This window comes from Numenius arquata, chromosome 5, assembly GCF_964106895.1.
Source record: "Numenius arquata chromosome 5, bNumArq3.hap1.1, whole genome shotgun sequence".
In the NCBI taxonomy this organism is placed as follows: domain Eukaryota; kingdom Metazoa; phylum Chordata; class Aves; order Charadriiformes; family Scolopacidae; genus Numenius; species Numenius arquata.
Window position 1 is genome coordinate 32,311,548 of NC_133580.1, and position 27,384 is coordinate 32,338,931.

Below are 27,384 nucleotides of genomic sequence, written 5' to 3' on the forward strand. Positions count from 1 at the left end.
GAGCGGCAGGCAGCCGAAACCGCCTCTCCCGAGCTGCCCGCTCCTGCACCGACGGATGGAACGGTCCCTGGTGCCCGCTGCTCGGGGGAACGCGAGGGCCAGAAACCTGCATATATATTCTTTTATATATATATATATACACACATACGTAGATACACACGTCCTACCCGCTACTCCGACAGGGCGGTGCACCCGCCTGAGCCGCTAGGAGGCCCCGTCCCTTCCCCCGCGCCCGGCGACTACATCTCCCGGCAGCCACCGCGCCCCGCCCGGCGCCCGAAGGCCGGCACCTTCCTTCCCCCCCTCCCCCTCACTCCCCAACGGCCGCCGGGCCCACGTGACCGCCAGGCGGCCAACCGGGTTCGAACCTGGGTTTTTTTTACCCGCCCCCTTCCCCTCCCCGCCGCGCTTCTGCGATCAGACCGATCTAAGATGGCGGCGGTGGAACCGGTGAGTGCTTCATTCCCGTCTCCCGCCCGCCTTTCTCTCTCCTTCTTCGCCCTCCCGCCGCCGCTGCCGCCGCTTCCTCCAGCCGCGGCTCCCTCCCCGGGGACGGCGGGGGCCCGGCCGGGCGGGAGGGCGGGCGGTGAGGCCGGCGAGGAGCGCCCGCACGCAGGGGGCCGGCGCGGGGGGGAGGGGGAGCGGGAGGCGCCGGCCGGCGCGACGGGGAGGGGGAGGCGGTGGCCTGAGGGCTGGGCCGGCACCGCCGCGGGGCTGAAGGCGGGGGGGGGGGGGGGCGCCGGGCCGGGCCGGCGGCCACCCGCGGCGGCAGGGAGCGAGGCCTGAGTGCCGGCGGCGCCCATTGTGCCGCGCCCTGCCCGCGGCCCCCGCCGCCCGACCCGACCCGACCCGGTCCCGGTCCCGCCGCCCCCGCGGCGCTGCGGCAGGGGGGGAACGCCGGGGCCGGAAGACGCGGCGAGGAATAGCCGGCAAAGCCCCGGGCGGCGTGGAGCCGGCCCGGCCGCTCGGCGGGAGGCCTTTCGCCGCGCTGGGCGCATGTGGCGCGGTGGAGGTGGCCATGTTGCTTTCCGCCCGGAGGGTTAGGCTCGCCGGTCACCGAGGGGGCGGCTCTTCCTCGCCGGCCGGCGAGCGCCCTCCTGGCAGGCGGGGAGCGGTGAAGGTCTCGTCTGGAGGCTGGCGGTGAGAGGGGCCCCGCGGGGGTCGCCAGGCCGGGGTGCGAGGACGGGTGAGTTCTGGCAGATGCGCTGCTCGGGAGTTTGGCGGCTGAAACGAGAAAAGAGTGTGGCTGGTAAGACTCGAGGCGTGTTGCAAACGAAATTGGCTTTTTCCGGTTATGTCATCTTTCTGGCTCAAAATGATATTTTTATTCAAGCTTTTTTGTGGTTTTTATTATAATGAAGTACTTTTTTTGGTTGTTTTTCTAGGTATTAAGTTATGCTTATGATACAATGGTGTATTTTATAAACATTGTCCCAGCCCGCACTTCCATAAAGAACTGAAGCAGCTGGAAGTGGTCCAAGTATAGTTTTTATTCTAATCCCACATGCTTGTGTATCATGAGGGATGGACTGTGTATGACAGCTTCAAGAAAAGGAGAAGCTTAAGGAAGGCTGGTTTCCTGCTGCTTACCAACTGGGAATAAACAGCCAGTGCATGCTTTGGAGGGGCTTTGTAACATTTAGACAAAAAGATACTAAATTTGAAAATTACTTCAGTGTTTTTAAATAAAGATTCATTTTACCCTTTTGTCTAAGGGATATTGATCCTCCTCCCATGAACAAAAAAACCTGCACCTTTACTTACAACGAAGAGATCAAAATTGGTCAGTACTTACAAACTGTTTGACTAGCAGTTCTGAGCAGGAAGAATGTTGGTTGTGAAGACAGTAAGCTGGACCACCAGCAGTACCCTTTCCATGTTCTCCAGCCCCAGTGTTAAACACCTGTTTTCCCATTCCAAAGCTGTTCTTTCTGAGCTATAGCCCACATATCTGAAGATGAGAGCTTCCTGTCAGCACAGTGTTTCTTGATGACTGTGGAGCTTAGCAGGGGTTGTGATAAATAATTTGTAATACTGATGGCCATTGGAAACTGAAATGACTCTAAAGGCATGTTGAGCTAGATCCGGGGCCTAATTTAGCCAAAAATAAACAATTGATTTTGCCTTGCTGTTTCCCAGATCCAGTTCGCCATGCAGTGACAGTTGTGCTGAGCCGGTAAAAGTGGAAGACAGGGCAGTGTTCACAACACTTTAAGTAATACTGCTGTTAAATGTTCTGCTGTAGTTGAAGTATGTTTGACTTTAGGAAATAAACATCAGCTGTGCTTGCTTATTTTCAAATTTATCTAAATAGTAAAATTTTTAATTGTCCTTTTAGCTGGTTCGTACTTCTCTTACCTAAGCTTAAAGTTAGGCTTGCTTAGTGACTGAGGTCATAGATGCTAATGTTGCAGAAATACTATGTGCTTATAAATTGAACAATTTAATTGTATGTGTGGTTAGGGATTAGATTGCCTCTTGATCATAGGGAGGCCTTTCTGTTGCTGACCTTCAGAATCTGGACCTAGGTTTGTGGAGATGTCACCTGTGATGGTTTCCTAGTGTGAAAATGTGTCCCAGGAAGTGCAAAACATTACTGAGTGTCTTTTTTTTTTTTAATATAGGTCTCTAATAAAATCAGTGATGTATCTAGTACTTCCACGCTCTCAAATGTAACACATTTTAAGTCTTGTTAAGAGGCTGGAAGAAAATATTTGAAACTTTAGGAATTTTGAGAGTTTAGAGTACTGTAAAGAGTCCCATGGAGGTTGTGAGGAAAAGCAAGATTAGTCTAAGTAAATGTAGAGCTGTTGCACAGTGGTTTACTTCTCCACTGCAGGGAAGACTTAAGCCTCTGCAACACTGACAGGTTGAAACTTATTTTTTCTTCTGCCATTCGGATTGTTTCTCTTTTAAGACTATTTTAGATTAATTTGTAAGAATGTGCAGAAATGTGTCCTATTAGAATGTGCTTATATTGTAGCCTTTGAGGGTCGAATGTGATCAGATAACACTGTACAAAAGTCCACACAGTCAACAACAAAACCAATTAGTAATGCTTTAGTAAACAGTAGCTTACCAAAGGTGACTCTAAAATGTAGCCACATGAAGCCTGTAACTTCTGGGTGCATCTAAATTGTGTGGAAGTAGTTTACAGGTGAGCATCTGATCCCTCATCATTTAGATTGGAAATGGACATCATGGTTCTTTTATTTAATTTTTTCCCTTTGTGACAGTTATCATTACACTTACACAGATGCAGTTCCTGTGAATTTAACTCCACATTTTAAGATACTTGGGTGAAACTTCACTTATGTATAATTTGGAAAATGCTTGTTTAAACAGCTAATCATCAGTAGGTAAGACTCGAAACTTTCTTTAAATGAAACAGTATTATCTCAAGGGGTTACGAACCTAGTGGTGTAAGGCCTTGAAATTCTGGGAAGTTCAAAATAGCTCCTAAAATTCAAGGTAGGTGGAAAGGTATTTAGTTTGTATTATTGACAGACAGCATGTCAATTCAGTGCAGGCCATGGCATCAACTTTAGGTTTTCTCTTTATACTAGGTATTTCTGCTATAATACAGTCAGTGACCTGCTGTGGCTGGAAACAGTATAGTATTCAGCTGTAGTATTGTGAACACGGTTGCTTGCTCATGACATTTTTCTGAAATGATGCAGGCTAAATGTATCTTGCATGCTGTTTAATAACTTAGAGCGTCTATCATAAACTGTCTTTCTAATTATAAATTACATTTCTGACTGAATACAAAGTCTCTTCTGAGAGGAAGGTGATGTTGGACAACTTGTACATTTTTTGAGATAAACATTTTTCTGAAAGGATTTTTTTTAAAAATTGCATTTCACCCAGCCTATAAAATGTCCAGTTTATTTCAAAGTAATGCATAAAAATAGCATATGAGACTGGGTTGTGTTTCATTTACTGATAACTACCTGCAGGTGTGGAGGTGAAACATGGGGAAACTTTGAGAAAATGTGACCCTTTTTGCAGGTTTATAATGATCAGTGTGAATTCTGGGGGGTGGAGAGAAGAGAATCAAATGAGGGTTGTTGGTAGATACCTGTACTGTGAAAGAGAAATGCAGGTTTTGAAAGTGAATTAATGTGACTTCTTCCTCAAACAAGTCTTTTGCTTTTGAAATATTCTAAACTCAGGGTTTGGAGACTTTTAAGCCCAGAAACTTAAAGCAGTCATTCATTTCTTAAAGTTGCCAAACCTACTCTTCTTTAAAATGTTCATGTTATGAAGGTACTGTGTGATCTACAGATTTAAGTGTGCTGTGTAACACAAGTGTTCTGTTAGCTGCCTGAAAGCAGCAGTTGTCTTTGATTCTTACATAGTGACTGTAAGGCAGAAAAATTGTAACTGCTTAAAAGTGCGTTTTTTTTTAAATGTGCAGAACAGTCGTTTAAATGAATAATCTTACAAATAGTGGTTGGGTTTTTGTGTATTCAGTGCTGTTTATCAAAGTAGCTTGTATACATTACATGCTTTACAATAGTCGGGCATACCAGTGGTATGTCCAGGACTTTATTTTTTGGCTGAAGACTGACCTCTTGAGCATCCATACATCATACAACTTTGTTTTAAATTCTTTTCTGAAGATTGAATGTCATAATTTTTCAGCTGATGTGAAATTCTGTCCTTGGTTGTATGAGTAGCTCCATATGCTTGTGGTAATTTGGGGTGCTTTTATGTCTGTTGTGTAGAAGTGTGTGATAAGATTAGAGGTGTTACAGATGGGTTTTGTCCATTGAGTCATCTGAACCATTCTCCTCAGCAGTTTGGGGGGAATTTCTTGTTTTCTTGTCTGAATGTCTTGGAACTAGCCATGTTAGATGTGGAAAGCCATCTTATGCCATGGGGACATTTCAGGGCAGTAGGGTGCAGATGGGGATGAGAAGTAGTAGCACAAGGGCCGTGTGCTTAGGCAGGTGGCAAAAACACAAAGATGCTGAAGTATTTTGATATGCCTTGTAACTTGTTTGCTAATTCTAGTCATAACATTAGAGTTAAATGTTGATAATCTGATGGGTACTTTCAAGCATATGTAACCCATTTTTTCAGAAGTCTAAAGGGCTGTAAATATTGTTTGTGTCTGTTAAAGCCTGAGATTATATTTCCTAAAAAAAAAGAAAACCAACCCACAAAAAACCCGAAACAGTGTTCCCCTCTGACCCTGGAGGAAGCGTGTGATTCTTCTACTTTAGTCTTCTGTTCCTGTCCTCCTGTATGTGTTACACTTCTGTTCTAATCTGGTGGGGATGTCACTCAGTTAAAATTGGGTCCTGTGTTTGTGTACTAATGGTGGATGCCTTTCTAAAAATCTGTGGTGGTCTAAGTAATAATGTATGCAGTTAGAATAGTTGCTCTGTATTAGGCCTTGTTATGGCATGCCTAGAAAATTTTTCTCTGCCCTGGTGTCTGAAAAGCTATTTAACACTAATTGGTAACAGGTGGCTGTTCTCTTCCAGTTGGTATTTCACATGCTACATGTGATTTTTACCTCTGTATTCATTCATCAGAATTGCCTATCAGATCTTAATTTGGATTGTTTTCTTACATAACATAATACTTGCTTGTAAGTGGGTTTAAATCCCCCTTTTTTTTTTTGCCCAGAATATTTTGAAATAAAGCTCTTGATTTTGTGAATTGTAACATAGTAGCAGTTACCTGCAAGAAACATAAGGACCAGCAGACAGGTGATGTGTTTTTTCCCCTAGACATCTGATAACTGGGATGTGCAGTTTTCTCATTCTGTTGGAAACCCTAAACAAGAAGGTGGAAGCTCTCAAATGGAACTTACTTTGGCTCAATGCAAGAAGACTTTTGAATCCTCTTCTGCTGATTGATTCTCTTAACTTTGACCAAGAATGCGTGGTAGTGCTAGGTTATGTTCTTTTGGGACATAAAAGTTGTGCTCTCAATTGGACTTCCTAAGTGTCTTCTGTAGACAATTAGATGACACGAATGTGGTCTCGGCTGCACCTAAAAATACTTGATGAAACCTGGTCAAGCTAGTTGTTCTCTTCAATAGACAAACCTGATTAAGCAGTTTTTACTGTAAGTGCTGTTTGTTTCCTGTCCCAGTGTCACGCACACCTTCCTTTGATATGTTGGTCATTATGTGCTGTGGAGAAAGAATAAATAACACCAATTAAATCTGCAAGTGTCAGGATCCAAGAAACGTGCAGATACGCACAGTCATTAAATGTTGAGTAGGCAAATGTTTCATGGACTTCTGCAAGCTGATTCCTACATCAGAAAAACATGTGGGCAGTGAATAAATGTCACTTTTAATTATGTGCTGTCTTGTGTATGAGGAGTAGGATTGGCCATATGAAGCTTTCCAGTTTATCTGGTAATGCTACCTATTTTATTACATCTATTTTAAAAGCAACAAACCCAGCGGTGGCTTAGCTTAATAGTAGGTGCGAAGTCAATTTTAGGTTAAAGAATGCATTAGATATGAGCAATAGTAAAGTATTATGAAGGACTTTAAATTTAGTAGTCCAGAAACTGCTCATGGAGATAGCCTGACTTTAACTAAAGTTAATAGTGTAGCAATTGCAAGATTTCAAGGTGTGAATTGGTAAAATGTGTACAACATCAATTCATACTGAGTTTATAGAATTGTTTAAAACCTGCATGCTTGTGGTTTGGGGTAGAATTTCAGTAGTTGGAAAGAGGCTGGATACAAGAAATGGATTTTGAATGCCAATTAGCGGAAGTACATACATAATAATGAAAAGTGTTTTGCTATACAAATACTTTAGCTTGGTGGTCAGAACAGTAAGACAAAGGTAAGGTGAAAAGAAATGGGAGCTAATATAATTAATAAGCCAAAAATGTAAATGGTCCTTATTCTGCTTTCCTTGATGTAAGTGGGAAATAAAAGGTAGTGAAAAGAAGCTGCCTTAGGCTTCTGTCCGAGACCAGCCAGAAAACTTTTTTGTGGTAGAAAGCTCTGCTTCCAACTTTATGTGAGCAAACCTGGAAAAAGGTGTACAGCTGTACCTGTCCTCAATGCGCAGCCTGGTGCCAAAGGGAAAAAAAAAAATCTCTTCTGGCTGAGTTAGTTTTTGAGGGCGATGGCAAAATCCAGGGTCAAGATCGTAGTTAGCCGGAACTTGGAGGTGGGTTGTACTGTTTTGGACAGGAGCTTGAAATAATGGTTCATCTGAATTTCATTAAAGCTGGGTTAGCTGTCAAAATATCTTGAGGGATTTCTTATTGTGGTGACTTAACTAAAGTGTTTGTGCTGAGTCAGATGTCTTCTGTTTCTCCAGAAATGGAGTTTCATGTAGTTATGTGAAGGGTGACCATTGGTATTGAGGCTCATGGCACTCTTTTCAGTTGTCTGGAGGTGCTACCTAAGTACTTTCTGATGTTGTCTTGTATTAGAAGTTATGAAATGGCATAGCCCTGCAAGTGCTTAGTAGTTTTGTATGGATTATTCCATTTTATATAGTCATATTTGTGGAAGACTGGCCAGGGAGACTTTAGGATTAGCTCTTTATATATTGAAAGCTATTTGCAAAGCAAACATGAATGAGAGTCTCAAATTATTTTTGTTAAGATGCGCCGCATTCATCAAGAGTGAGTCTACTTGATGTAAAAATCTTCAGCATATTAGCATTTGTAAATCAATTGTGAATATTAGATGTCACAACTGCAGAGTATTGTGAATGAGAACAAGCTTTATCACCAAACCTAGTGCTTAGTTAAATTCCAAAATATCAACAAGGTTTTTCTTACATACTTATTGTATTTGCACATGGAGTATCTCTAGCTCTTCTAGTTAGAAGCCCTTGAAGGGGCAGCATTTAAATTGTACTTGTCTGTACTTGACTCCTTGTAGTATAATACAAACAATATCTTGGAGGAAGAAATATTGAAACGCTGCTTTGGTGTATTTTATAGCCTTTGTGCATTGACCATCTTAATTTGTTCTGTGGGGTTCTTACTTGTGATTAAAAGGAAAGATGTATATTTGATCCCGTCAACTTAAAAATAAATGGAGCTAACACCAGAAGTTTTATTCTAGAGAGAATTTGAAGCATTTACTAGGCTTTTTGAAGATCTGTTTAGCTTTTTATAGTGTTACACTGAAGGAGATTTGACAGATTGTCCAACACTCAGCTTCCGTGGGTTTGTCAGTGATGTACACCACTAGGGAATCTTCAGAAAGCATTTAGTTTTACCAAGAGGCAGGAAATTGTACTACCTGCTCCTTGTGCTGTGTAAATCAAAGCAATCTCTTAGTTGTCACTACTCTTGTCAGGCCTTTGCATTTCAGTCCTTTCCCTGTGAATGTGGGAGTGTACGAAAGCATTCTTAAGCATGATGTAAATCAGCTTTTGAACTGAGAGTTTTTTTTTCCTAGGTGAGCTGTTAAACTAAAGCAAACAATGATTTTCAGGTGTCAGGGTGTAACTTCTCTGAAAAAAAAATGTAATACCGTGCTTAATAATGCTAAATATATTGATAATGAAAAGAAAAACCTCTATTAAGATAGATCTTTAGGTGTTATCAGAAGTTTTCCAGCTGGGACTGTGAAGGTTAAACAGTGTTAGTTTGTTATCACTTCAAATCCACTCCACTTCTCAGCAGCTTTGGTGATGATAAACTGAGTAACATGAAAGTTTGGAGTCAACTGTTCCATTAATTAAATGACTTATCATTACTTAAGCCTCCCGTACATTTCTTTGTTCTCTTTAAGATCAGAAAGTTTAAATTAGTTTTTAAGTACTACTTTTACATTGCTGCATTTAGGAATATCTAGAGTCTTTGGGTCTGCTGTAGTTAGTATGTGTTTATATAACTGAAGTGCTTTTTCTTTCTCGGGGTCAGCTCTGCCAGTGTTTTTGTGTTAGCTGTAGGGAATGAGCTCTAGTCCTCATTCCTTGTCTCTGTAATATTCTAGTAAGGATTGCAGATTAGGGAGAGATGGTGGTAACTGGCAGGGACACTTGGCCTCACAATAAAGCTTTGTGTTCCCTGGTTTGAAGGAATGGCATTAGAAATTCAAACCTGACACAGTGGCTTCTCAAACTGAATGACAAGCTGGAGGGGGTTTGCATGCGAAGGGAATATATTATTTCACTTCTTTGTGTTATATATTTGACATCTCTAGCACTGTGTCAAGAGATTTGAAAAAATAATAGTTGGAATCAGTCTAATCTGTGGCAAACATGTGTAATTACATTTACTTTAGTTTGAAAATTGAGACCTGGTATGTGTTTAAAATCTGCTGTGAGGTGCCTGAAGCTTTGTTAGTAGTGATGTTGCAAATACAAAGATAACTATTTGGTCTCTAGCTGCTTGTAATAGCTGATTTCAGACCTGAGAATTGTCTCATAATTGTAATAACAGATTCTTCTAAATAAACAGGGCCTGTACATCTTTTCCAATGATACTTCATCAGAAACTGATTTTTAAAAAAAACTCCTTCTGAAATTATTAATCCTGGGAATTAATTTTTAGATTTGCATATTCTAGATAACATAGCTTGTTGTGTATTTCTGAAATAACTCTCAGAACTGTTTCAAAATAAGACAAATGTTAGGTAAACAGGTCTGGAAACAAATGATAGAGGAAGCAAATCACTGAACAGCAGAATGTGAATTCCTGCAGTTAGTATTTATTGTAGGACCTGTTCAGATGTTGAAGAATAAAGGGATGCAGACTGTACTTCCATGATGTGATTTGGGCCTCTAATCCAGGATGAACTAAAGGAACTCTTAGCTTCTACCTTCTTAAAGTTACTTCAAAGAACTAAGTTACTTCAATAAAGATTGAGAAGGAATGGATTAATAACTCCTTTCTTCAAACAGGAAACCACTCCCAACCCTCAGCCTTCAGAAGAGGAGAAAACCGAGCCAGCACCTAGTCAGGAGGTTGCCAGCCCTGAACAGTATATTAAGCATCCACTACAAAACAGGTAAATAGTACAGAAGTACGATTGTAATTTTGCCAAAGATAGAGGAATGCCTGTGGCTTTACAGCTCTCTTGTTTACCTTATGTTTTCTAGCAGCATTTTGAGAATTCTTGGGTTTTTTTAAGATTTTTGTAGTGAGGTTGCAGAGGAAATAGGGTCTGAACCTGTTGTAATTTAGAGCCTTTCCATATGGTGGTGTTACAGAAGCGGAAAATCTTTGCAAATTTTCATAATGCACCCATGTAATTGGAAAGAGCATGGCTTTGCTTTTAGTTGGAGGCAAGCAGAGCTCTTGTTGCTTTTGTCTGGTGTGTTATGAGAGTGACACTGAGATGGAGTTGCTGCCAAGCAGAACTGGAAAACCTTCCATTCTGCCTTGTACTTCAGGCAATCAAGGTGCCAGTGGTAAAAAAACTCTCGTTCTTGTTTCTTATCAGTCTTCTGCTTCCTATCGTACCACTTTTTTCTGCTACTTGGAAGTGATAGCAGTAAAAGCTGTGTTCATCAGCCAAAGAGCTTATTAGACTTGATCATGAATGGTTCATGTCTACAGCATATTGTTTTCATTATCTATAGGAAGCACAGCAGAAGAAACCCTGTAAAGTGAAAATGCATACATTTGTACCAATGTGTCACTAAACTTTTAAAACAAGGTTTGAAATGGTAGGAAAGGTCTCAAAGCAAATAGACTTAAAAGTACTCCTCTGTGAGAAATCTACTCTAGTGCTAACCTGAGTGATTTTGACACTACTGAAACTATCAGAATGAAAAATAAGCCTGTTTTGTTACGTGCCTCATCAGGTATCCTGTTCCAGCATTTTAAATGATGCTTTTTAGATCCAGAAAGAGCATCTTTGTGTGAAAGGTTTAATTTATAATATGTGTTGAGATTTGTACTCAGCAGGGGTAAAGATGAAGAAAATGGGATGGAAAACTTTTCATTTAGTCTTGTCTCTGAATACGCAGATTTAAAAACTTGAAACAGCAGAAGTTGGTGGGAGTTTTTAAGACTGTTGCCTTTAAGCTCAATGCAGCTTCCATTTTAACATTTATGCTCTCCGAGCATGTGAGTGCTTGGGAAACTTTCATGTCATATATAGCTTTTGGAGTGATATAATTAGCTTTTGTAACCTTTGCAAGGAAATTACTGGAAAGGGAGCTGTGCTCCTAGTTTGAATAGCTGGTGTTGTTTTAGACCATAATCAGTTATTTGTGGTAGGGGATTACAGGGTAGCAGTGGCAGCAAGGAGAAACATGTGAGACTTGCAGTCTTAGAAATGTTCCAAAACTGTCTAAAATATTTACCTAAACAGATCGATCAAGTCTGCCATGATTCTTGTAGTAGGAATGCAAATAATGTTGATCTGTGAAGAGTTGCATTTGAGAACTGAGTTTCTTGTGTAGCTTATTGATGAAAACTGACTTCCATGCTGATAATATCTTAAAGTTTTCAATTAGTTTGGATATAACAGTACAAATAATGAATTATATTTTCAATATACTTTAATTGCTAGATGCTATTATTTTATTTTGTTTCCATTTAGATGGGCACTCTGGTTTTTTAAAAATGACAAGAGCAAAACTTGGCAAGCAAATCTTCGTCTTATCTCAAAGTTTGATACTGTTGAAGATTTTTGGGCGTAAGTAAAGATTTTTCAATCTGCATAATTATCCTGGCATACGTTGGCAAAGCTTATGCTAAAGTCGGAAAAACAAAGTACTCCATTAAGTGCAATTTTTTGAGTATAATCTGAAATGTTTACAAAACTGGAGGTGAGGTTTACCTCATTCTTTAGAATGTGGTAGAATGTAACCTTGTGGAAATGTGATTGGAGAGGTTTTTCGTACTTGAAATGCACATTGTCTTGCTGTTAACACTGCAACACTGCTTATATTCATATGTATGTGACATACATGTAGAAAAGTTTATCTCTGCAGTAGCTGTCTCATAGTAACATGAATTTGTAAATTCTTGTAACTGATTGTCACTACTTTAGCACCAAATTTTGCTAGTTGATTAAATTTTCAGACATCTGGCTCACTTGAAGTGTTCAAGAGGGCCTGAATCTGAAGCGTAGTACTTGGGAGATAGATGCAAATTAAAAGCATCCTTGAAAGTTTGTTAGAGGTTATGGAAGAAACTACCTTCATTCTAAACTGAAGGACTGCAAAAGCAGTTAGGCCCAAACAGCAGGAACAAAGGCTTTGAAGGTAGGCCTGTGCCTCCCAGACACTCGCTTCAGTCAGATTCAGGTGGCTTATGTGGAAGATTTTGCCTGCCATAATGATGAAATATGGAGAAAATGCAAGTGGAATGAAATTGAGGGTGAAAAAACCAAAAAAGCATTATATGTTTGATCTTCCTTAGTGTTTCATGCTACGTTGAGTGGCAGGGTTCTTTTGGATACGACCAAAACACATCCAAAGGGAGAGATGGTGTCTCTTAGTGGAATAGTGAGACCCAGCAGTGACCCATTACCACCAACAGGAAAGAAAAAGATACTAAAAATGAAATGTTGAAAAAGTATTTATTGGTGCAGTCATCAGAGGGAGGAAAACAGGATTCTATGCTTGTAAACAACTTTCCCATTCCTGCTGTGGGGGTGACTGAAGGTTGAGTGAACAGCAGTTTGCAGTCTCTGGGGGTATGTGGTAGGCTAAATTGTCTGAAGCACGCTATTCAAGTTAGTTAAGGGTAAGTTTTTTGAGCTCCTATAACCAAGATAGTCTGCGTAATTAAAAGAAGTGCTTAATCTCGATGTCTGCAGCCAAGGAATAAAATTAGTCACAAGGAGTTGAGAAGTCATGCCTCCACTGTGGTCAGAGTGGGAAATAGGTGTGGTGTTTTGGGGAGAAAATACTAAGGTTAAGGTAAGCTTAAAGGAGGGAAGCTGGTAAATGTGTAACTGGCTTTGTAAATTCCTTTGCCCTATTTCTAATTGTTAGAACATCATGGAAATCAATTTATTTTTTGGTGCTGGACCATGCCTAAATGTCAGTCTTGGACTACAGGTTACTGTGGTATGTGCAGGCATTTTTCTGAAGTCTGACCTTAGCAGTGCAGGGAGAAAAAAGCATCTGTCTTCCTGCTAGAGGAGGAGACAGAATATACTCCTTTGATTTTTTTTTTTCTCTGAATTGCGTAGTGCTAAATTCAGTTCAGAGTATATATTTTATGTATTGTTGTTTCGATCATCTTTTCTTGCCTTTTGAGTCATTATTTGATTTTGAGTTACTGGGCCTACAGCCTTTATGCCTAGAATATTGTATTAAATAAGGTTGAATATTTCTCCTAAAAAGTAGAGTAGCCTTAGAAGTATAAACAATTATCCTTATTCCATGTATGTATATGTACAGAATACACATGCACACAGAACTTGTTGCCATGAAAGTTCAGTAAGTTATGTTTCTAATAATGTTGTTAGAACTAAGTTTAAAAGAAGCATTGGTATATCTGGAAAATACTGTTGTATAGGAACACAGCAAGTGTTCATAAACCAGTTTCCATTCTGCTGCTTTAAGCCCAGAACATCTTAAAGGTAATGCTTTTATACTGCTGAAAGATACTTAGGAAATAGGGTTGCTTCTGAAATAACTTCAATGCTTTTTAATTTTTGTGTTTTATACAGTCATATGTCTTGAATTCTTTAAGAGTTTTTGTACCTTAAAATAATGCTTAGTTTTTAATCCTGCTTTTTTCCCTCCAATAGTTTATACAACCATATCCAGCTCTCTAGTAATTTAATGCCTGGTTGTGACTACTCGCTCTTTAAGGTATGCTTGCTAACCTTTTTTCTTTAGTTATGGATGTTGATGGATGGTTTCCTGACTAAGCAAGACACTGTCCAAATATTTCAGTTCAGCAACATGGTTGGGAATGTCATAAAGGTGTTAATTTTTAAGAAGTCTGAAACACATGCCCTCTGAAAATCAGGCTGTCACTAGTTCTGAAAATGCAAGTCCTTTAATACATTTCACAGACAGTACATTTTCATTTGTTGCTGTGTTTGTCTTCATTCTGTGTTTGAAATGCTTGTGCAAATAATTAAATATCAATAATTTTATAAAATCTGAAAGATTTTCCAGCTCTGTCATTTGGTGTGACATGAAATAAGTTAAAATGTCTGAGGTCTGTGGGAGGCTGCAGTGTTCTTCAGTATTATTTATGAGTACTACTAGCTGGATGCACAATGCTCCTATAATTAATTTTCATACCACTGGTAGTGTGTCCTGTTGCTTAACCATAAAATAAAAATTGTACCCAACACTGACAGTTAAAAGCATGCTGAGTAGTGTTCAGATTAGTGAATGGGAAATGCTGATGAGAAAGTGTAGATGAAGCAGGAGTTGTTCAGCCTGGAGAAGAGAAGGCTCTGGGGAGACCGTATTGTGGCCTTTCAGTACTTAATGGGAAAGATGGGGAGGGACTCTTTATCAGGGAGTGTAGTGATAGGACGAGGGTTATGGTTTCAAACTGAAAGAGGGGAGATTTAGACTAGACATCAGGAAGAAATTCTTTACTGTGAGGGTGGTGAGACTAGAACAGGTTGCCTGGAGAAGCAGTGGATGCCCTATCCCTGGAGGTGTTCAAGGCCAGGCTGGATGGGGCTTTGAGCAATCTGCTCTAGTGGGAGGTGTCCCTGCCCATGGCAGGGGTTTGGAACTGGATGATCTTTAAGGTCCCTTTGAATCCAAACCATTCCATCATTCTGTGAAACCCTGCCTCAGATGGAGTGGAGATCTGAACTGCAGCTCTAAATCAAATCCTAACCTCTCCAAACTGCTTCTAATGTACAGCTTCCTTTCTGCATTCAAATACCTAAATAATCTCCTAAGTACTGGTGCTTTGTGTATAATAAACATAGGTACTGGCTGGGACTCCTCTGTAGACTGTGTACATAGTTTGTAAACCTCGGGTTTGGGAAGGTAACTATGTTTTAGGTGACTGAGGAACCTTGCTGGTAAATTTTAAGGCGGCATAGGCCCCTCAGAGGTTAGGGTGTCTATGGATCATGCTTGTATTTTTTGCTTTAATCCTAAATTTGTGTTTTAAGTATTGTGTATCTATTCTGTCTTTTTGCACATTAACCAGCAATAATTTAATTATTTAAATGCATGGAACAGGTACAGAATTGTCAACTGTTCCAGGCTTTTGAGCAATCTCTTGCTGTCCTTCAGTCGTGACCTCGTAAGAGTTCCTCTTAAAGGTGATGAAGTAGTGTGAGCTGTGCAGCTGTCAGTGTGGGTGTTAAATTTAAAGTGAGCTGACACCACTCCATCCCGCATGTTGAACACTTAATTAGTTTTCAGCCAAAGTTCTGTAGTGTGGCTCTCAATAGATGTTTCTTAACCAAATTTCTCTGTCTAGACAGTTACCTGCTTTTTTTAATGACTGACTTCCCTGAAGTGCAGTGTAGCTGGTGGGTATGGGAGTGGCAGCTGGTTGCTTTGCTGTGTCAGTGCGCCCCCAAGAAATTCAGTTCATGGCCACTGGTAAAGCATGAATCAGAATGCAACTTGCTTCTAAATGGTGTGCTGATTTTTTTTTTTTTTTTTGTGGCCCTGGCAGTTAAGACCCTCTTATTGTCACCTTGTGTGTGCAGGAAGTCATTGAGATAGACTGCCAAGGGTGTCTGTTTCAGTGAAGTAATCTTTATGCATAAGCAAAGCACTTGGCCAATGTTGCAGTGAGTCCAAGACTTAAAATAAGGACTCCAGGATGTAGCTCCTAATTTTATCTGGTTTTGTACCAGGGGCAAAGTGGATGTTTGGCTTTGCCTGTTCCCACAGGTTTTTTATGTAATGTGTAGCCAGGACTTTCACCAGGGCTGTGATTCTTGTGTAGAAATAAAAATTCATTAGAGGAAGTGCCCTTTTTAAGCTGTTTTGGAACTTTGGTATTGGTATGAGAGTATTTCTGGACAGGTATGTATATTAAACTATACACTTTTTTGTTAAGTTGCTATTTCTCAGTTATCACTGGCCTTTTGGTTATTCTTTAGGAAAAATACAGATCAAGTCTGATTTAACTTCTGGCTGTTCTTTGCAGGATGGGATTGAACCCATGTGGGAAGATGAAAAAAACAAGCGAGGAGGCCGATGGCTAATTACACTAAACAAACAGCAGAGACGAAGTGACCTTGATCGCTTCTGGCTAGAGACAGTAAGCACTGTGGCCTTACAAATTGCGACTGAAGAATCTTTCATTTGTATTTAATATTTTAACTGGTTTGTTCTTTCTGTGTGCAATGCTAGATTTCTAGCTTCTGGCAGCACAGTGTCCTTTAAGTTTTTCTTGACAGACTGTATTTGAAACATGATTTTTCAGTAGTGGTGCCCAATGTAGTTGTATTCTGTTGAATACTTTCTTAAAATGGGCAGAAGTAGAGATAATTCTACAGGACAGATTAACCTTTTCCTGTGGAATGTACAGAATAGCTGTTGAGCTACTGGGAAAATAATATTTTGTCTTGAATGTGACTCCCAAATTTAACTGCTTAAATATAACAATTTGTTTCACAAATACTTTTAAAAGTGAATGGTTTTCATGTTTTGGTCTTGCTGAAGCAAGGGAGTTTCAGATTTATTTCTGTTCTTTTTGTACTTAACACTAAGGAAACTAATAGCACAGTGCGCTTGTGCGCTATAAAAATACCTTTTTCCATTGCTGTTATCTTTTTGGAATAGATTTTTTTGAATGGTAAATATACTTCTAGAGATTATGTGGGTTGCAGTAAATGTGTTGTAGTAAAGGATACAACCGTACTGTCTATGAACTGACTCAGAGTAGCTGTGAAGAGCCTAATGTGATCTGGGCTTTAGGGGCATGGATTGCAGGCAGTACAATGCAAAGCAATCTTATCAAATCTCTGATCTCTTTTTCCCTGCTTGTGTGAAAGGCAAGAAGAATCATACCCCTTTGAAAGGGAGAGATGGCCTTCAGGATCAAAGCAGAGATGTCCAAAATGCCAGAGCTATTAGGATCTTTCTAGTCACTGTAGTAGTGATTTGAAGAAAGGATGATGACCATTATATGAGTAAATAAACATCTTGGTGCGTGCATTTGGCCTCTGTCCCTAGATGCCTGTATGAGTCCCTCTGACTCTTAATAACTGTTACATATGGATTGGAAATGTGCAGACAGTCTATGTAGAGTTAATGCTGGAGGGCTCTGCTTTTGTTTAGCAGCAGGCAATGGCACAGAGCCCAAATACCCAGGTGACTGGAATATGTGCTCTAAAACAACCCTGTCACTTCTAATTCCAGTAATTATTTGTAACCAACTTTCTCCAACAAAAGTCAAACCCTCTCCCTTTATCACTCCCCTTTGGAACAAATTTTTATAATCTAATGATCTTTACAATTAGTAACTGTAAAGTATACTTCATTTGAGAAGACTTTTTTCCCCCCTATTGTGCAGTACTCATGAAGAATGTACTTAACTTCAGTGTTTATTATGCATTATTTTGCATGTATATGTACTGAGGCATATCAATATTTTGAATGTTTGTGTGTGGTTTAAACATAAACATTTATGGCTTTCATTACTCAGTGCATGTGTGCAGCCCGCAATTAGGTGTAACATTTAAAGTATGTGTAGTTATGCCTGATTTATTCACTAGCACACTTTGTCCTTTTTGTATTTCCTTGATGAGGTCAGCCCTTGCAGCTCTCAGGGGTACTGAAAGACCTGCTTTGCTCAAAAAGTTGCAAGTGTGGATTTCCAAATGTTATAAGTGATTCTGGAAAATGAATATAATGGCAGTGTATTTGACACACTGTGCAAGTGAAGTAAACAAGTGTCCATTTGGAGATTAACACTTCAGTGTGCAGAAGGATTTTTAATTCAGCTTGGACTAGATTAATGTGTCTTAATCACAAAAAATTAAGTTTTGAATATCTGAAAATTGCTTGTGTTACAAGTTGCAAGTCAAAGATTTTAAATATCACTTTCACAGTTAGCATGTTGTACAGGGATGTGACCTAATGCAGACTGATGTTCCTGAAGTATTACCACCTTTGCCAATTCCAAGCTTCACTATTAGAAATCTGCGGGCAAAGAATTTTGTGTAACTTGTACAGTTGTGGTGTTGCACTCGCATTACACACTGTTCAGGATGACTGGTTCCCACTTTAGAGCCTGTGGGAGCTCTGAAGCTTCCTGTGTGTACTGATAGGAAGTAACACTTCATTAGATAGCACTTTTCATTTAAGTTGCAGTCTGATGTGCAACTGATATACTTCAGGATTGAAGCTGGACCTTACATAGCTGACATATTGCCCAAATAGTTTTTCACAGGTTCTTCCTAGACAGTGAATTTAAACACTTAAAATTTCAGATTTGTCTACCTGTGTTAAACACACTTTAGAAAAGAATGAATTCCTTTAGTTCTTACCTGGTTTTGGATTGGGAGGGTGGGGTGGGTGGCAACACTACAGAAATGATCAACTGTGTCAGTACTTGCAGCTGCTGGGACAGGAAGAGAGATGGAAAACTGAAAACAGGAGAAAGATACCCTATTGCAACTGGGTTTGCATTCACTTGTAACATTTGGAACTTCAAGAAGATACTGCAGTAAAGAGAAAATGATTGCTGTACGGCAAGTGGCCATAAGCTTGACATGTGTAAATGTAAAATGTAGTATTCCTCAGTTCTTTGTGTACACTGTGTGCCTATGGAGCAAGATTCTGACTTTGAACTGCCATTTCTAATGGTTAATCTTTGTTTTGTAGCTGCTGTGCCTTATTGGGGAGTCGTTTGATGACTACAGTGATGATGTATGTGGTGCTGTTGTTAATGTTAGAACTAAGGGTGATAAAATAGCAATATGGACAACTGAATGTGAAAACAGGGATGCTGTTACGCATATAGGGTAAGTAATGTGATTGTCTTGAGTATATGAAATGCAAACTGGATAGAGAATGCACTTCAGGCAAATGTAGCCTGTGGAGAGTTGTATCCCAAGTTTAAGTAACTCAATGCCAAATTATTTGTGTTATTGTGTGGTTTTTTTTTACAGGCTTATGTTAGTAAATTCTTTGTACTGCTGCACTACCTTCACTGTAGTTTAGAAATAATGAAGAGTTAGACACAAATCTCAGCAGAAGTCTCATTTCACAATGAGGCATTGTAATTAATACCTGTAGATAGTGTTGCATTGTGCCAGTCTGTGATGGTGGGTAGCCAGTAATAGTAGATAGTAGGCCAATCTTTGTGGCCCTCCTCTGGACTTGCTCCAACAGGTCCATGTCCTTATGTTGGGTGCCCTAGAGCTGGATGCAGTACTCCACACTCCAGGTGGAGTGTCATGAGAGTGGAGCAGAAGGGCAGAATCATCTGTTGAGGATGCATCAGAGAGCATTTTTTTAATGGTATTAACCATTAATTAACAAGCTAAGATGAGTCCACTAGAGAACTGTAAAAAAAAAAAGTTAGTTTTGTGAACTGACTGACACAATGACTAAGGTAAGTTATGCTGATTACCTGCTCTCATGTTGCCATAACTCCAAAGAAAATACATCAAGTTTCTATTCAACAGTTAAAATTGGGGTAAGCTATGGTCCTGTAAACTGCTCCTTTATGATTAGGGTAAGTCTAAAAACCACAAATTTATGTAGCTTTGTTAGCATCTGGAGTTGATGGGGTTTGTCCTGTGATTTAGTAGAAGCTTGGAGCCTAGAGCCGTTAGTGGCTTGCATCTCACTCTAAGCCAAGGAACGCAGCGTGTGTGTGTGCAAGGTGGGTACTGCTGCTTCTTTCTCAAGGCGTAAGATCCAAGCCAATTATTCTGAAAGCTCCTGTTGGCTAGCTGCCCATGACCAGTGCCGTAATGAATTGGGAGGGTGTGGGTCTGCTTTCTATTAGTAGTTAAAGACAGCAAGTCTGTGTAGCGGGGATGTGTGTGTGGTGAATGGTCAGTAAAAACTGACTGTTCCAGGTAATTGCTGTTTTATTTGGTTCAGGTGACTTTGTCATCTCAGTAGTTCGGGAATCATGGACCATGACTTCTTCATAGTTATTTTGTTTCTGTATGTGGGAATGTAACTTGCTGATATTAATGATATTCACATGAATGCAGTGCAGTCCCTGTGTTCTGCATTTATGTAGGCCTGTTAATTATTTTTTGGCAAGAGCTTTTCCTATTTTATATGGTAAGTCATTGTTCATACAGAACTATAAGCTGGTTTTAGATGCAAAAATCCTGTTTCAAGTTCTTTATTCATACCTGAGAAATTTCTCTTAATAGGCAACTATTTTTCATGCAGGTGTCAACAGATCTTAAAAGCAGGTGGTCCTGTCGCTAATTCCTTCCTAAGGGCTTTGCTTAAACTGTTGTTCTATTTCTTTTCTCCAGGAGAGTATACAAGGAAAGATTAGGACTTCCTCCAAAGATAGTGATTGGTTATCAGTCCCATGCAGACACAGCTACTAAGAGCGGCTCCACCACTAAAAATAGATTTGTTGTTTAAGAAGACACCTTCTGAGTATTCTTTCATAGGAGACTGCGTCAAGCAATCGAGATTTGGGAGCTGAACCAAAGCCTCTTCAAAAGCAGAGTGGACTACATTTAAATTTTATTTCCATCTAAGTGTTGCTAAGATTTGTGAGAAGTCTCATTCGCCTTTGTCTTGTACCTCTGTGTTCAATTTTTTCTATTTTGGCTGAAGTAACCATTACCAATCAGAATTTTAGTACACTTCACCCCCCGAATCCATAAATGTTTTCCTGGCCCACTCTGTAATAGCTTGGTAGAAACATTACTATTACAAAAAAAAAATTGTTTATCCACAGTATTCAGAAAAGCTGCATTTCTGTACCTGCAGGAAATTACTCTGTTTTACATTTGCATTGTATGCAGTAACATTTTGCTGGTTTGGAAAAGAGTATGGTGCATACAGTTTTCTAGCAATTTTTTTATACAGCATCATCTTTGCTGTAACCTATGCTGATGGCTGCTAGATTAATTTATTTGTTTTCCCTATTTGATAACATTAGTGATATTTTGATTTCAGTTGTTTTTGCTCATGTAACATTTGGTGAAGAATCTGGGAATATGACAAAGGTGGAATAAACATTAATTTTGTGCATTCTTTGGTAATTTTTTGGTTTTTTGTAACATCAAAGCTTTGCTACAAATTTATGCATTTCAGTCAAGTCAGTGATCTGTTTGTGTGATTTCCTAAACATAATTGTGGATTTTTTTTTAATGTAACACCATAATTTACATTCCTTACTAGAAATAGTATGTCTGTTTTTGTATCTTATGCTGTATTTTAACACTTTGTATTACTTAGGTTATTTTGCTTTGGTTAAAATGGCTCAAGTAGAAAAGCGGTCCCATTCATATTAAGACAGTGTACAAAACTGTAAATAAAATGTGTACAGTGAATTGTCTTTTAGACAACTAGATTTGTCCTTTTATTTCTCCATCTATACAGCAAGTATTTGTACCTCTTGTGACGAGGCAGTCTCTACTGTGGCTTCTGTTGTAGTGTCTTCCAAGAAAGATAAAGTCTGGAGCTATAGCCTGTTGAAACTTTTAATAAATCTGTTAGATAGCACCCTAAATCAAAGTGAAATTATATTGATGTGGCTACTGTTTTTTCTTAGTGGTTGGTCTAATTGATCATGGCTTGTGTTGTTTCTCTTTTGACTTTGGTTTCTGCCAGCCAAGAAATCCAAAAGTACTTAGATGTCTAGTTTCGGGTAGGAACTACACTAAAAGCACTTGAGTGATTCTACTTAAAGTATCTAATTGCTATATGAAGTACAAGTAAAGCGCTCTAGAGACATGTCTACAAAACAAAAGTATATGAGGATCTAGATAGTCTGCTATTATGGATGTCTACAATGAAATGGAACTTTAATTGGCTTGAAAATTGTTGTGGGAGCTGTGAGTTTGCTTGACAGGCAGGACTGGGAGAAAATTTCGAAGGCTGTGGAGTTAACTACTTGTTTTGAGCACAGTGTGAGAGGCTTTTTCTACTCTTTAAAAAAGTAGAGCATGCAGCAAAATCAATACTTTATTGCCGGTTTCTTACTTTTTACTGTGGGATGTATTTTAAGATTTTACCTGGGCTATATAGCCTTTCTTCAGGTAAAGGCAGATGCTTATTGGGGTTTTGATCTTCGTGATAACTCCTTAAAATATGAGTTTAGTCACTGTGACAGTGAAGCTTCAGTTGAATCAGGCTTTTAAATCTGCCTAAGGCACTGAAGTGTTTCTATGTGGTAAGATAGACTTGAACACTTGCACATTCTGTAAGAAACGTATGTTGTAAACAGTATCAGACTATACTGAAAAGATATTACATTAATTTCTAGATCATTATTATGTCTGTTTAATAGAAATGCTTACAGTAGGCATCTAATGATACTAAGCCTTCAGTATTGGTCATTAACCAGGATAGATGTTGGATGTGGAGAGAGCTATTAGGCTGTTTGTATGCTGGTTTCTGTAGATTCTGGTGCAACTGGTTGCCTGCCCTGATTCTGCAGGTGTGCAAAGCAAGTCAGGTTTAATAGAACCATTCATAGCAGAATATAGCAGTCCCTGCCTGTTTTCCAGCTTCCTGTTTCAGCTAATCATCTTTGCAATTAAAGTAAGCTTTTTGAACTAAATTTCTCCCAACTATTTCTGTCCTGTATCATCAGCTTTAAGTTGAGTAGTGTTTATAAAGGCTTTGATATTTCTGAATAAACCAGTAATGCCTGTATGCATGGGAAGGTAAAGATGAATCTGTTTCCTGAGCGGTAACATGAGATTGTCTACGTGTATGTAATTTGGGAGCACTGGGGCAAGGCTCATTAAAATGAGTGTAACTCAGAAATTTAGGTAGTGCTGTCCCTTCGTAAAGAGCATGAGATTAGACTGAGTGCTGTTGTGAGAAGTATATAGTACTGGTTTGGTTTCATTTCACTACAAGGCTGATGGGAATATTGTTCAGAGTAGCAGCATTTTGCTTATCTAGAAAGGTGATGGGGTTCACTTCAAATTTGATTTGAGGCTCTTCACCGCTCAAATAACAATTGCTATGTTTCTAGAAGACTTGAATGAAAATTAAATTGCATACTTGCTTTATCAAATATATAACCTCTGCCTTTAATTCATTGCTAGAAGAAGCAAGTGACCATGAACCTAGTTTTCTCCAACTTGCAAATCACTTTGTGTCGTGTACTAATGTTCTTCTGTTGATAATGGTGTAGTTTGTGTTCTTACACTATGGGAGGAAGCAGAGCTCTCCGTTCTGTGTATTACTAAAACAGCCACAGGCTCGTAAGAGGAAAAAGCACTAAAAGTTTAAATTGAAAGTATCTAGTTTTGGTACAAAATATTCAGTGTCATTAAACTTCCAGCGAGATGGGTAGCCGTTGCCAGTGTGTGGTTTTAGTAAGCCTGAGAAGACGAATGAATAAATGTCTGAAGCATCTATTCGGGAGTGGGTTTATATGGGACAAAACCAGCAGAGCAAGGAAAGAAAGCAGGAACTTGCTGTGTTCAAAGAAATGGAAGAATGTGCCAAAATACAGCCTGGGAAGAAGGGGTAAAAAATGAGGAATACTTGTGAATGAACGGTTTCTGGGTATACTGTAAGTCTCGGGCTGTGCAATGCTTTTCATTGCCACTTTCTGTTTGTTCTGCTGCACTCTTGCTGTCCTGTGTTTCAGGTTGTCTCTAGCTCAGGAAACTTTAACTTTTAATGTTACCCAAATTCTGGGAACTTGGAATAGTAGCTTTTAGCAAAGCTTGGACTGAGTTCAAAGCTTCCATCCTACCTAATGGAATCTTTTCCTACAGAAATGCTTGGAAAAAAATAGTCTGGACTTCATGGAACCCTTATTAAAAAAAAAAAAAAATCCCAAACCTGCATTTCAGCCTAGCAGAGTGACATGGATCTTCCCTTTGATACATGTGACCTCCCTTGTTAGCGAGAAGCTTTACTTCAGAGTCTGGGCTTGGTGGTTTTAAAACTATACTTCAAGAACATCCTGCACTGAAGTACTAAACCAAATAGTGGAGCTTTAATAGTTAAACCCATAGAGCTGTCAGACAGCCTAGCACTTAACTTTTAGGTGACTCTGCCCTCTTAAGAACAGTCATGGGTTTCTGTAATTTTTTTTTTTGTGAGTAGGTTTTAGTTAGGTCTTACAATATTTTTTTTTTTTTTAATGCAGAATTTGTGCCTTTTCATATTGGGCAAGAAACAGGCAAATGAAAATGACATCACCACTAAGGAAATAGCTTATACCTACTTCACTTTGAGACACTTAATACCTGTCAATCCAAACCAGGCTTGGAGAGTGGGAATGCAGAGTGTATCAGTAGGCAGCGCGGTCCCAGTCCTGGCTATCGAATGCACATGCTGGACCTCTCCATCATCATTTCAAAGCTCCAGAAGCTGTTAAATCCTAAAGACTTTCCGTTTTGATTTCTTTGCAGGACACTTGTCACTGTATCTGCTTGAACAGACTTTTTGCCTTTTAGCTCTTAAAGCTTTGTATTCCACCAGAACTTCTTTTTGGGTATCCAGCTCTGGCACTGCAGCAAAGCCTTTAATAAGCACTTAAATTCCTTCCCCTGTGATAAATAACATGGGCACTTCTGCTCTTCCCTGGTGGCTGCTTGGCGCTTTCCCAAAAGAGCATGGGGTGCCCTACTGGCCTTTCTATTTTGAAATAAAGCAGGTTCTGATGTCTCCAGAGCTAAATGTGAATTGTGGCAGGGCGCATGATGATTGTTTTGCTTCTGAGCATTAACTTGTTATTTTGTGTGATGCCTTAAATGTGAAAACATCCTAGCTGAAGTCAGTCTGTTGGTGTCAGTTTGCCTGCTAACCAAACATAACACAGATTTTTTTTTTTTTATTCCTCTCTAGTACTGAGCGTGTGACAAGCTTAGCTGTGAATTTGTGGGGGTTTATGACTGCCTGTGCTTTTCCCACTTCCACTTTTCTAAACCCTGATACTTTTCAGGCCTTACTAAAATGTGTTTAGTAAAGGGAAAAATTACCCTGAGACTAGTCACTGCTTTTTTTGGTCGCTAGGATAACCATGGAGAACTCCAGGTGTTGCTAAACCCAGATAAGACTCTGTGACTTCTTTGGCATAATAATCTGTTTATGGGATTTTCACTTTTTTATCTCTAGCCATGTAAGTATCATAATAGTGAAAACAATACTTGAAAGTATGTATGTGAATATATCATATATATAGCAAAAATGACTCATCTATTTTTTCTATTTTTTTTCCAAAGTAGAAAACAACTGTTTTGTTATTTCTAAAAGGTTTCTTTGGATGACTTTCTGTAATTAATTACTGGATTTTGCTTATAATAGGTAGTCTAGATCAATCTTTTTTCCTTATGTTGTGCCTATTAATGTTATCGTGGAATTGGAGCCAGCCTCGTAGGTAAGGTTTGGCGTTCTTTGAAGTAAAGCTAGTTTTTGAGCCTTATCTTCCTCCGTATGTACAGGGTAGTTAATCCTAGTGCATCTCACCCTGAGCCGTACAAATACACAGAAAGTATAATGGGAAATTGGAAGGTACTATATTTCTGTAGCTTGAATGAAAATAAAGCTTCTGAGGAACTGAATGTCTCAGCTTCTTGACTCTGTATGGGATGGAGAGAAATGCAAATCAAAGATAATTGAGTAGGGCACCACTTTGAGTGCGTGTTCGCTTGTCCCTTTGGAGTTAGTGTGTAGCCAGGGCTTGTGCCCCTCGCCCACAGATCAGCTTTGTTCTAAACAAAGCCTGCGAAACGTGATTGCAAGGACACTGCTGACCGCGCTTCCCTTGTTTACCATGGTTTCTCCAGTAGAAAAGAGTAGTCTAAATAGGTTTCTTTAGTGGTACCAGCTAGCAGAAAATTGCAGGTGATCTCCTGAAGAGGAGCTCCTGTGTTCCAGTTAGTGCCACCCCATTGATGTTAAACAGCAGGAGGGGTTTTAGTCTGTGTGCTATCCATTACGGGCTTTAAGGGCAGAAAGAAACTGCCCCTGTAAGTATATAATTCCACAGGAGCACACTTCACGCTGGAGATACTTTGGGTACAAGAGTAGATGTTTGACTCCGCTGTAAACAGATTCCACTACGTGACCTAAGTTCAACTCATGCGTTTGAAATGGGAGTGCTCCTGCATAGTGAGGAGATGGTGACCACTGACTTCCAGAGGTGGAGATTGCACCTTCAGAGTTTCCCTGGACCTGCAAAATTAATCCTTGAGTTAATTCCCAGAGGCACGGGAGAAATACCTGCAGGCTGCCATCTGGGGACAGATCGATTCCATGTAAGTTGGGTAAAAAAAAGCTTAAAAGGCCTCTTAAGTCTTTCTGAATTCGTCAATAGAGGTGTATCTTCCCTGCACGTGCAAACTGGGGGTGGGGGTGAGGTAGGGATAAAGGGCAGAACTTTTTTCTCAGGCCCTGAGGGTTGTTCAAGGGTATTTTGGAGAGAAATAAAAATTGAAGGTGAAATTCAAGCACCACCAGGTGCAGCTGAAATCAACGTAATCTTAAGGTAAGTTGCCCTTTGTTGCAAGGAACTGGTATTCCTTTAAATATTGCAAAAGTAGCCTCAAATTAACATTTTCTAAAGTTTGTGGATGTGACTTCAGATCATATGGATTTGTTTCATTTTACCTTCATTAAACTGGGCGCGTAGCAATGTTTCGGGGGTTTGTAGCAGTCAGTGGTGCGGACTAGTCATAAGCTGCAACAGCAGTGAACTGTTGTAGGGATGTACTGCAAAAAAAGTCCTGTATGGATATAGACGATTCCTCAAGCAGCAGATGGGTCTTTCACAGTTGCGTGAAAACGATGAGAAAGGAAGAGTTGGATTTTTCTAACGTTTTTGATCCTTTTCCTTGGCCGCTGTTTTCCTTGTGGATGCGGTGCTGCTCAGACACCCCTCGGCGGTTGTGCAGCAGCCTGTGCGGTGGGTCTCTCCCTGCAGCCGGGGGGGGTGGCCCTTGCTGAGGGGGTGGCCCTGGCTACGACACAGCTCAGCAGCTGGAAGCTGCTTGTATTTTGTAAGCTTTTGCTATGGGTGCTACTGATTACCTTCAGTGAGCTCTGGGACTGAGAGATGCGGTTTTCACTTCTACGCTCCGAGGTCATCTCCAACTAGACTTGCGCTGCAGTGTGAAGACGTGCACCTGATGTTATTGCGCTAACCCTGTCACTTGCATGGGTTTTCATATTGTGATACAATCCAGGATGAGTATTCATGTGAAATTCCGGGTGTTCTGCCAGGACATGATTAATTCCGAACCAAACGCAGCCCCAACGACCTTTCTTCATTTATGCTCTTGAGGCTGCATCTTAATTGCACTGAAGTGTATGGTTTAGGGTCATCTCTAGTAAAATCACCTTTGGGCAACTCAATCTTACTCGTCTTTTTTATAATTTTTCTAGGTTTGAA

The 27,384-nt window shown here is 40.0% G+C and overlaps 1 protein-coding gene across 1 annotated transcript; it reads left to right on the top strand.

The window, feature by feature from the left end:
• Positions 1 to 411: 411 nt before the first annotated feature.
• On the top strand, positions 412 to 25,553 carry EIF4E (eukaryotic translation initiation factor 4E). Its single transcript, XM_074147194.1, has 7 exons — positions 412 to 450; positions 9,858 to 9,964; positions 11,507 to 11,602; positions 13,673 to 13,736; positions 16,012 to 16,125; positions 18,696 to 18,835; positions 20,318 to 25,553. The coding sequence occupies exons 1-7, from the start codon at positions 433 to 435 to the stop codon at positions 20,430 to 20,432; spliced, it is 654 nt and encodes a 217-aa protein (XP_074003295.1). The 5' UTR covers positions 412 to 432; the 3' UTR covers positions 20,433 to 25,553.
• Positions 25,554 to 27,384: the final 1,831 nt, after the last annotated feature.

Excerpts from the sequence above, each read along its gene's own strand:
- EIF4E (XM_074147194.1), top strand. Across the intron at positions 9,965-11,506 it reads AAGCATCCACTACAAAACAG|ATGGGCACTCTGGTTTTTTA; the intron begins GTAAATAGTACA and ends GTTTCCATTTAG. Across the intron at positions 16,126-18,695 it reads ATCGCTTCTGGCTAGAGACA|CTGCTGTGCCTTATTGGGGA; the intron begins GTAAGCACTGTG and ends TTTGTTTTGTAG.